Below are 12122 nucleotides of genomic sequence, written 5' to 3' on the forward strand. Positions count from 1 at the left end.
AATCATACAGGATTGAAACAATGAATAAAAATCAGTTTTAAAAGCTTCACCCTTTTATTTTCTTCCAATTTTAAATTATTACTATAATATTGAAGAACAGAGGAAAGCCTGCTATTGTTCAAATATTGTGGTCTAAGTCTTAACATAACACTTTTCCTTATATCCTTCCAAACTTAACATAAGTATTTTACATGGTTATAAATGTAATAATGGGTCTAATTTTTTACTTTGCCCTTTCTTTTTTTTTTTTTTTTTTTTTTTTTTTATTTATGATAGTCACAGAGAGAGAGAGAGAGGCAGAGACACAGGCAGAGGGAGAAGCAGGCTCCATGCACCGGGAGCCTGATGTGGGATTCGATCCCGGGTCTCCAGGACCGCGCCCTGGGCCAAAGGCAGGCGCCAAACCGCTGCGCCACCCAGGGATCCCCTCTTTCTTTTTTTTTTAACCTAATCTCTTTTTAAGCCTTTAGCCTAATCTCACTAGCCCAAAGCCAAATCTTTGCTACTAGAAGCAGCTCATAAAAATCCTAGCTGTGACTTGGTCCTGGTCAGTTGATTGACACTTCAGCAGTGTAATTCTATCTTAAATTGGACTTCCTACAGACTGGTCAAGAAGTTTTTCTTTCTTCCTCCTTACTCTTAACTAAAGTGACTTAATTAAAATCATGTACATCTAGCTCTTTGTAGTTCTTCACTGCCTATTATATTTTATCTTTCTTTTTTTTAAATCAAATATCAGTCTGTGAACTTTTCTTTTACTGTTAATAAAAATGTAATACGTTAAACATAGAGGGATTTTGACTAAGTTGATTTGTTATGACAGTTCCTACCGAAAGATCAGAAGTATAAGGTTTACATTCATGTTTGCAGTTCAGTTTAAAAAAAAAAAAGATTACAAAACTATATAGTGTACATATACTTGTGTCTTTTAAATGCTGGCAAGAAATTCAGCCAGAGTATTCACAATATCTTAGAGATATTTTTACCAAATTGATATCTGTCTAAATTTTATAAGTGTTCTTCATTGGATATATCTTACTTTTTTCCTAAGATTTTATTTATTTATTCATGAGAGACACACAGAGAGGCAGAGACAGGCAGAGGCAGAAGCAAGCAGGCTCCCTATGGGGAGCCAGATGCGGGACTTGATCCCAGTACCCGGATCATGCCCTGAGCTGAAGGCACATGCTCAACTGAGCCACTCAGGTGTCCTATGCATATATTAAATAAAATTTAAAATAAAATGTGCATGTGCCCCAAACTCTGTAACTTTTAAAATAGATTCTGTTGTGGAACCAGAATTAATCACATCATTTTGGAGAGATACGTATAAAACAGACTGGTTATATAAAATGAGAAGATCCATAAAAAGTGAAAAGAGACCACTACATACATACATAGATACAAACATACATACATATACATATTCAATATAAGACTCTGTGGCAGTAGGAAATTTAAACCCATGTGTGGTTACCATAATCTTAGTTCCATTCTCTGAGAAAGTAGTTGATTTGAGTAAGTCAGCAAGGAAGAATAACAGCGGTCTAATGTTTTCTTGTTCATTATAGTCTGTGACAGGATGGATAAAAAAGAATTGAGGTGTGTGTAACAAAGGAGATTTACAGGAGTATTTTTTATGATGGTGCAGTAATTTTGAGAAGAATGTTAAATGTTTCCTTTTCCTTGTTCCTCAGAACAGTGTAAGTGTTCATATTCTACTGTTCTGAAAAAGAGTAGGCTGTCTAGAGAAATTGGTTGGTTTTGTCTTGAATGAATGATCTTATATTTCTATAGAAAACCAGTACATGGTACCTTTTAGTTTCATGTTTATTCACTTTTGACAATGTCTTCTATTTGTTAAGTGGCCTTTCTTTGACTCTTCTCCTTGCCCATCTTCCTGTCATTCCTCACTTCTCTCTGTTCACTCATGTGTTGACTTCTGTAGGATCCTTTTACTATATTCTATTTGCTATCTGATTTTTAGTCTTTTGTACATCCAAATTGTACATCCACATGTGGAAAGATTTTGTGGAATTTGCAAGCCAAATGAATATTTAAAAATCCTTTGTAGGCTTAATTTTCCATCTAGAACTACTGATACAATATAATCAGTAAAAATTAGGTTGTCTTTTTCCCCAGCAGTATGAACGAGTAGATTTGACAGTATTGATCTGAAATGAGAAGTGAATGTTGTAGAAGTTCTGCCTAGCTAATGAAATCTTTTTAATTTTATTTATTTATGAGAGAGAGAGAGAGAGAGAGAGAGAGAGGCAGAGACACAGGCAGAGGGAGAAGCAGGCCCCATGCAAGGAGCCCGATGTGGGACTCAATCCGAGGACTCAATCTGGAGACTCCAGGATCACGCCCTAGGCCGAAGGCAGGCGCTAAACCTCTGAGTTACTCAGGGATCCCCTAGCTAATAAAATCTTAAAGTGTACTTTTGTTGTCTAGAAAGCTTTAAAAAACAAGCTGGAATTTTATACCTTTTGTAGCTTAAAAGAACCTTAGATATTATCTAATCTCACTCCTCATTTTATAGTTGAATGTACATCCACTGAGAAGTGTTAGTAGTTAGTTAATAATAGAAGCAGACCCAAGTCTAGAACTGGTTGGTAGGCCAATTTCTTTTTTTTCTTAAGATTTTATTTATTTATTCATATGAAAACACAGAGGAGAGAGCGAGAGAGGCAGAGACACAGAAAGAGGGAGAAGCAGGCTCCATGCAGGGAGCCTGACATGGGACTCGATCCCGGGTCTCTAGGATCATGCCCTGGCGCTAAACCACTGAGCCACCAGGGCTGTCCGGTAGGCCAGTTTCTTATATAGATAACGCATACTGAATTATGTGTCCTAACCATGAAGCAGGAGGAACGTAGGGCACTGGTTGTAAGGCTATCTGTGCTGATATGCACAATTTGTGCCTAAGACTTGTGCCGCTGTAATCTCTGGGCCATAACCACACAGTTGTTCATTTGATCATTCAGCTGTTTCTTCCATATGGGTGAAGCCCTCTTTTGTTCTGCTAAATTTGAATACAGGTATCATTTTAGACTCAGTATTTCCAAACATGACTTTACAGTGAGAAGTAATGGCACTGATCTTGTATTTCAGCTCAGACAGTTGTAACTGCACCAAAGATGTGGAAGAAACCAAAAGATCGGACCCGAACCACTGAAGAAGTGTTAGAGGCAGAAGTGGAGGTAAGGGGAAGAGTAAATCTCTTTAGCTTATCTTCAGAGTAGTGGTGCTATTTCCTAAGACAAGTGTGGGTTTATATATCCTTCTTGAGATACTGTTTTTCAGACAAAACATGGTATATTGAGCTCAGAGTCTGTTTTTAGTCCACCTATAGAATTTTTATAAGATTTGTGATAGCATCTTCAGTTTCATCGGATTCCTGTCTCTTTCAAAATGCCAATTCTAAAATGGCAAAACTAAGTTATTGTTTAAATTTTGACTAGTCCCCACCCCCCTCAATTGAATTTTTCCTTCTGTTAACTAGATGGAAAGCCTAATCTGGTTAAAAAAAAATGCAAACAAATTTGTCAAATACTCATTAACAATGGTGGTAGAAATCATCAAGTACATTTTAAGTAAATTGATTTTGGATCTGTCATCTTTTAACTGCATCCCAGTAACATAACTTTTCATATACGATTTGCCTGTTTTGAACTAAACCATGCCAGGTTTTGCTGTAGGTTACAGCACAACAGGAGACCATGCGAGGAAGAAACAAAGGCATAGCCCTAAGAGTGTTCTATCAGTTTCATGGTCTATAATCTCAATATCTTTAGTGCTATGTACTCTAGCTTATAAATGAAAAGTAATCTAAAAGATCTGTATATTGCTTTTTTATTTTTTGAACTCTTAACATCTACTTTATTAAAGTAATATTTATTAAATATATATGGTGATAACATTAGAATATACAAATTATTTTAAAGTGACTTTAAATGCATTTATTTCAAAAGGCTTTTCTATCTAGTATAATTCTTACCTTTCCAAGAAGTTCACAGTACCCCTTTGTTACTTCCCCCTGTCCTGTCACTGCTCTTACATGCTCTACTGATGTCACAGTTAGTCCCTTAGCAACCACCAAAATGTTTCATGGAAGTGCTTACAGTGTGGTTATCAGGGGGTAAGAATTGGCAGGAAGTTGTAGAGGTGCAAATAGTTGCTGCACTTGTCTTGCAGCTGAACAAGAAAATGTTGCTACTACAGAGAATAAAATACCTTCCAGAGGCAGGGGAATTTCATACATTCCTGGTATGGCTGCAAGAGCTTCATAAACTGTTTTCTCTTTAGATTCTGCTATTTTTTATTTGTTTTCTTCTATTGTACTTCGTTAATCTTTGCTCGTTTCTAGGCATTACTGAATATTAAATAGGTAGGCCACCACTCCTGCAAATATTCACCCTCTTCTTTAGGTCATGGGCTAGCCAACATTTCCTGTAACAGTCCACATAGTAAATAGTTTAGACTTTGTAGATTATATGATCCCTGTCACAGTTTCTCAACTCTTTTGCTGTACCCCAAACACAGCCATAGACAATGTATAAAAGAATGATTGTGACTACATTCCAGTAGAAATTCATTGACAGACACTGAAATTTGAATTTCATATAATATTCATGTGTCATAAAATATTCTTCTTTGGAATTTTTTCAGTGAGTACAAATGCAGAAACCATATTTACCTTGCATACTATACAGAAATGGAGGATGAGCCATATTTGGCCCATGAACCATAGTTAGCTAAAACCTTCTTCGGATTGTTATTCTTCATACATAAAAACTGTTTTTACTCGTTTTTGAATCCATTTTTTCTGAACTGTATAGTTTATAATAAAGAATTTATTTGCACACAGACCTTCCCCCCACCCCCCAGAAATCCTAGTTCCAGTTTTTGCTATAGTTGTGCATTTATTACAGTACTTCAATGCATAATGGGTGTCATTATCTTTATTTTCACTGATCCTCAAACTCTTTTTCTTAAAAGATTTTTCTCAGCCTTTAAAAGAATGTGTTTCAGATATCAGCATGTTTTAGGTTATATATTGGTTTGTTATGTCATTGCAAATATTTTAACAATTTCTATAAATTATAGCCTAGAAAGTTAATGTGAAATGTGATTTATCTCAAAATTGTTGATCAAAGGATCTTAAAATTTGTTTTAAATTTTTAGGATATTTCATTAGTTACTACATATAGTTGTTGGGTCTGATTTTCTTGGACTTTAAAAACTCATAAATTAAACAGGCAGTTTTATCAACTAAATTCTTCTTTTAACAACTTCCTATAAAAGTTTAACCTTTGTTTGACAGTCCAGCCAATAAGGTGTTTTCTTTCTTCAGTCTGGTTTTCGTGGTAAATAGTTTAGGAACTGTTAAGATGCTTATAAACTAGTTTAATAGAGCTTCTTGCAGCTGAGAGAAAAATAATCATCATAAATATTTAATGCAGCTAATTTTGTGGATTCCCTTAAAAAATATCCTTCTAACAATGTTCCTCAGACACTTTGGTGATGTTTTGTTCTCTGAATAATGGTTTGTCATTCATGGAAACAAGTTTATTTATACTTCTTTTTCCAGTTAGAAATTAAGTTTCCAAGTAATACGTTCTCTGCTTATGTCCAGTAGATTTTCTGTTGTCAATTTTAGGTCCACAAAGAGGACATAATATATTTTTTTTCTCTAAAATAACATTTTTCTTCATTTTACAACCCCTGAAATATGAATGGTCTGTAAATGTATAATGTAGTTATACTGCTCTTTAATAAGTTTAAGTATCATTGACAGACTCTCAAGCCAAATTATTCAAGATCTTGATGTATACTTAATTAGAAGGTGATATTACACGGTCGTTAAAAGTTAGACTACAGTAGAGTGTAGAATAAGAAAAAGGTTGTTGATTCATGTTTCAAACTTGATAGATCTTTTTTTTCTCAAAGTCACTCTGTGCCACGTTTTAAAAAGAAATCATCTCAGCCATTATTTTCTTGAAATTTTTATGTCTTTCTTTGATGGTTTCCATACTGTGTTTTTCTGTTAGGAGAGTGGGGAAAGCACATGTCAAAATGAGTGGTAGTGGGAGTGTGTGTGTCTGTGTGTTTTCATGAACTTGTTTTTCATTATGTAAACCAGTCCTGAAAACCTGTCTATTTCTATTGACAACATTCTAAAATGTTGTCTTTTCCCCGTGATCTGATGAAGATAATTGACTAGTGTTATACTTGTTACAATATTTTACAGTATTTCACTTATATAAGAAAGTAGGGGACAGCCCGTGTGGCTCAGCGGTTTAGCGCCGCCTTCAGCCCAGGGCATGACCCTGAAGACCCGGGATCGAGTTTCGCATAGGGCTTCCCACAAGGAGCCTGCTTCTCCCTCTGCCTGTGTCTCTGCCTCTCTTTCTCTCTGTGTCTCTCATGAATAAATGAATAAAATCTTTAAAAAATAAAAAAAAAATTTTTAAGTAGGATTTGTAACTGATTTTTTTGGAAAAAATATACTTTCATAAATCAATTGAGGTAACCAATTGATATGACATTTTTTTGCTCTCCTAGCATGAATTTATCACTTAGAATGTCTACTTCCTCTGAGTGCTTCTTCCAAAGGTTTGTTTTTAGAGTGCTTACCCTTCATAATATAGAAAGACACAAAGTTCATGGAGAACTAATGTCAAGAAATTTTGATGGTTCATATATGGCCCTCAAAAACTTTTTAAAAGATTGTATTTATTTCTTTAATTTTTTAGAGAGAGAGTGCATGCGGGAGGAGGAGCAGAGGGTGAGAGAGAAGAGAATCCCAAGCAGACTCTCTGCACTGAGCAAGGAGCCTGTCATGAGGCCCCATCCCAAACCCTGAGATTCTGACCTAAGCCGAAACCAAGAGTCAGATGCTCAACCTACTGAGCCACTCAGGCACCACAAGAAATTAATCTTTTTGATATCTGAATTATAGTGGTCAAAAATCATCTGGTAAATAACGTTCATTCTATTTTGCTTTTTAAAAATAGGATGCACCAAGGGCGCCTGGATGAAGCAGTCATTTAAACATCCCACTCTTGGTTTCGGCTCAGGTTGTAATCTTAAAGTCACAAAATCCAGCCCTGCATCAGGCTTCATGTTTAGCCTGGAGTCTCCTTGTGATTCTTTCCCTCTGCCCCTCTCACTTGTGCTCTCTTTCTTTCTCAAAAATAAATAAGAAATAAAGGTTTGTTTTTTGTTTTTTGTTTTTTTTTTTAAGATTTTATTTATTCATGAGAAACACAGAATAGAGAGAGGCACAGACACAGGTAGAGGGAGAAGTAGGCTCCATGCAGGGAGCCCGAGGTGGGACTTGATCCCGGGTCTCCAGGATCATGCCCTGGGCTGAAGGCTGTCCTAAACAACTGAGCCACCCGGGCTGCCCATAAATCTTAAACAATAAAAATAGGATGCACCAGAACCCGGATTTCTGCCTCTGTAGAGGAATATATGCCAACGACTTTTCCATATACAATTTGAGTAAGGTTACAACCACAGAGAATTCTAAGAACCAATAAACAAAATAGACTTTAACTAACAAGTGCCCTCCTTGTAAAATGAAAGATGATCAGCTTTGCAGGACCTAGGTACTTTATTCATCAAACCCTCCATTTAGCAGCAAGAGAAGCACAAAAGTCTCCCTCTAATGTTTCTTTTTATACCTGCTGAGCGTTAGTGGCAAGAGTAGGAGTGCTTGATTTAGATTTCTGACTAGGCCTCTTTCATGTTCAACAAGTGCAAGGATTAACAGTTCTTTCCATTCTAACCTTTGGTACATTTAGATTTCATTAGTCATGTTAAAGCATTTCAGTAGCCATGTGACCTATCTTCTCTCTGCCAAGAGATGAAATGAGAAAAGTGTTTTTAATAAACTTAGCATTCTAGTACCATATGCTGAGCATAGACAAACTTTTTTTTAGTGACCTGTTTTCCTATGCTTTTAGAGGGGATAGGTGTAGGTTTTCATGCATATTTACATGGTAAAAATGATGTAACTTCTGTGTTCACTTACGCTTTAGCCTAAAGCTGAAGAGGATCTTTCAGGTGACAAAGTACTTGAATCTGAACAGGATAAAATGAGCCAAGGGTTTCATCCTGGAAGAGACACCTCTGACCTAAAAAAAATAAAAACTGTGGAAGAAAATGGAGAAGAAGCTGAGCCTGTACGTAATGGTGCTGAGAGTGTTTCTGAGGGTGAAGGAATAGATGCTAATTCAGGCTCCACTGATAGTTCTGGTGAAGGGGTGACATTCCCATTCAAACCAGGTAAGTGTATCCCTGCCTTCCTCTGTAGTTCTTTCCTTTTCACCTTCACTCTGTTATAACCTTACAGTAATGTTGGCTTATTGTGGGAAATATTGGATGAAAGAAAGAGGCTATCACAGTATAATATTTACAGAATAGATTAGTGGGTGAAAGTTAGTGACTAGCAAATCCAGGGAGTTCCTTGTTGGCGGAAGTGATATCTGATGCTGGTGTTCTGCTTTTACTGGCATTGGAAGAGCAGCTGGCATAGGTTGTCAGTCAGTGCTAGACTGGTGGGATTTGACAAGAGAAATTTAATTTTATTTAGTTGAATTGAAAGGGCTGTTTCAGTGCTTGTTTGTGCTTACCATGTCACAAGCCTTAATCACTTACCCTTATTACATGTAACACACATTTTTTATTCTTTTCTCTTTATAAAATGTTGGGTTATGGCATATCTGGCTAGCTCAGTCAGTAGAGCTTATGACTCTTGATCTCAGGGTTATGAATTCAAGTCCCATGTTGGGTGTGGAGCCTATTTAAAGGGAAGAAAAGAAAAAAGAAAAACAAAAGAATTAAAAAATGTTGGTTGTAACTCACTAATTTCACAACAGAAACTTGTTGACAACTCTGTAGACCTGAACTATGATCATCACAAGCAGTGTGACTAGATTACGAAGCACAGGCAGTATGAGACGTGCCCCGTGAAATACATGATAAGCCCCAGAGGCTCTTTCATCTTTAGGCACCAGCAAGTCCATTAAAGCTCTATCCCAGTCCTGTATAAACTGTGGTTGCCTTCGAGATTTTTGGAGAGATTTGGCATGGATATGTGGGGAAAGATGGTTCATTTGATAGAAAATTTGTGATAGGTGCAATGTTTTTCTTAGTCTGCCAAATCTGAGTGACTTCTGTGTAACATTGGGTTTGAATATCAAATATCAGACTTGAAAAATAATCTACACAGAAATTAGTGATGTACAACCAACATTTTAAAAAATAGATAATTAAAAATTGTCAGTGCATTACAAAAGTTAGGGTAAATGCTGTTTTAAGAAACATTTCTTTTACATATTTATTTGTTTTGAATCATAGAATCATATTTCTTATTGTGAGTTGTAGTAAGAAATGTTTGAAAGTAACTGATTGATACTACCTTAATATACTGATCTTTTCACTACCAGTAAACTGTGGCCAGTGGGCTTTGTGAAATTGTAGGATTTTGCTATAGTAAAATTTTTGTTTAACTTCTGGACTCAGTATACTGAAATTACTTCTAGAAATCTAGGCTTGTCTCATATCATGAAGTACTTGAGGATACCACCAGTCCTTTAGAAGATTGAGACACTGTTGTCATTTGTAGGACTGTGTCAGTATATTGGGGTGTGTGTGTGTGTGTGTTTCTGTTTTTTGAGTAAGCTCTGTGCCCAATGTGAGGCTCAAACACATGACTCTGAGATCAAGAGTCACATGCTGTACTGACTGAGCCACCCAGGGACCCCCATCAGTTATATTTTTATCCCTCAGTCTGGCAAGGTACTTACCTATTAGCCTGAACTATATTGAACAATAAACTGTAATATACCCTAGCAATAATTGGAAAAAAAGTCAGTTTAAAATTTAGATCCAATAAACTGTCTGCCTTTTAATGAATATAATAAGGTAATAAGGATTTTGTTGAAAATATCCCAGACCATCAAGAGTCTATCACTTACATATTAAGAACCACTAATATAAAGAAGGACCTAGAGTACTACCATGAAGTGATCCTGGGACCTGATTTTTTTTTTAAGATTTTATTTATTTATTCATGAGACACTCAGAGAGAGAGGCAAAAAGACACAGGCAGAGGGAGAAGCAGGCTCCCTGCAGGGAGCCTGATGTGGGACTTTATCCCGGATCCCAGGATCATGCCCTGAGCTCAAGGCAGATGCTCAACCACTGAGCTACCCAGGAGTCCCCTGGGGCCTGATTTTGATGAGAATCTTGTCAATTAAAAGAAAAATACTATGTCATGCTTTTATTATCCTATAAAAATTTTAAGAAATTCTCCAACTTTATATTATGTAAGGATTGTGAGAAATGATAACTGTAACAATAGTCATAGTTGCAAAGTAAGTGCCATAGCACTTACTATTAACTTAAAATTTGGCAGCCCCAGTGGCCCACTGGTTTGGCACTGCCTTCAGCCCAGGGTGTGATCCTGGAGACCCAGGATCAATTCCTGTGTCAGGCTCCCTGCCTGGAGCCTGCTTCTCTCTCTGCCTGTGTTTCTGCCTCTCTCTGTCTTTCATGAATAAATAAATAAAATCTTAAAAATAAAATAATATAATAAAAATTAACTTAAAATTAATATTAAAATATTAGCTAAGAAGCATCTGGCTGGCTCAGTCAGAAGAATGTGTGACTCTTGATTTCTGGATCGTGATTTCAAGCCCCACATTAAGTTTAGAGATATTTAAATAAAACTTTATGTATTTTTATATATGTATATTAGCCAAGAGAGTGTCAGGATATTTGAAGAAGGATATATGTGCGTTCCCTATTCAGTTATTTCAGCAAGTACATAATTTTATTTTCTCCAGATTAAGCTGTAGTCAATAGTGATAAAGGGTTATTATCCAAAATGTGTAAAGAACTACAAGTCAACACCAAATAAAAAAATCCAATTTAAAAAATGGGCTGAGGACCTGAGTAGACATTTTTCAGAAGGAGACATAAAGGTTGCCACTAGACAAGTGAAAAGATGCTCAACATCACTATTTGTCAGGGCAATGCAAATCAAAAGCACAATGAGATATCACCTCACACCTGGCAGAATGGCTAGTATCAAAAGGACAAGAAATGGCAAGTGTTGGTAAGATTGTGAAGAAGAGGGAACCTTCATGCACTATTAGTGGAAATAAAAATGGTGCAACTACTATAGAAAACAAGTATGGGGGTTCCTCAAAATTAAAAATGGAAATATCTTATGACCCAGTAATTCTCCTTTTGGGTATTCACCCCTATGTTGATTATAGCATTATTTACAGTAACCAAGATATGTAAGCACTCTAAGTGTCCACTGATAGATGAATGGAAAATGAAGATGTGTGTATATATGTGTCTATGTGCATGCAAGGTGTACACACATGGTAGAGTATTACTCAACCATCAAAATGAATGAAATCTTCCCATTTATGACAATGTGGATGGACCTAGAGTGTATTACACCTAGTGAAATAAGTCAGACAGAAAGAGACAAACACCATTAGATATAAAACAAACAGGGCAGCCTGGGTGGCTCAGTGATTTAGCACCACCTTGAGCCCAGAGCATGATCCTGGAGACCTGGGATTGAGTCCCACGTCGGGCTCCCTGCATGGAGCCTGCTTCTCCTTCTGCCTATGTCTCTATCTCTCTCTGTGTGTGTCTCTCATAAATAAATGAATAAAATCTTTAAAAAAAAAAAAAGGTATAAAACAAACAAATAGAAAAACAGAAACAAACATAATTTCAGAGAACAGCCTGTGATTGCCAGAGGAGAGGTGGGTGGGGGGTGGGGAAAAAAGGTGAACAGATTGAGAGGGTCAGATTTCCAGTTAAAAAATAAATAAGTCACAGAGATGAAAAGTACAGTATAGGGAATATAGCTAATAATATTATAATAACTATATGGTAGAAGATGGTTAATTGCACTTAACCATGGTGAGCCTTTTGTACTGTATATAGTTATCAAGTCACTGTCTTGTATATCTGAAACTAATACAATATTGTAAGTCAACTATGCTTCAAAAGTAAACCATAGTTGGGAGAAAAATTTAAATGTAGCTGCTTAGCCTTTTCAGAATCTTAAAGCAGCTATTTGT

The 12122-nt window shown here is 36.3% G+C and overlaps 1 protein-coding gene across 18 annotated transcripts in view; it reads left to right on the plus strand.

The window, feature by feature from the left end:
- Positions 1-12122, plus strand: part of EIF4G3 (eukaryotic translation initiation factor 4 gamma 3) — a 336337-nt gene that overhangs the window by 245455 nt on the left and 78760 nt on the right. For all 18 annotated transcript variants that reach the window (XM_041768194.1, XM_041768199.1, XM_041768195.1 and 15 more), the window contains 2 exons: positions 3115-3203; positions 8049-8295. In XM_041768194.1, coding sequence (XP_041624128.1) covers positions 3115-3203; positions 8049-8295 — 336 coding nt within the window. The remainder of the gene's footprint in view (positions 1-3114; positions 3204-8048; positions 8296-12122) is intronic.

The sequence above is a fragment of the Vulpes lagopus genome, chromosome 8, assembly GCF_018345385.1.
Source record: "Vulpes lagopus strain Blue_001 chromosome 8, ASM1834538v1, whole genome shotgun sequence".
Taxonomy (NCBI): domain Eukaryota; kingdom Metazoa; phylum Chordata; class Mammalia; order Carnivora; family Canidae; genus Vulpes; species Vulpes lagopus.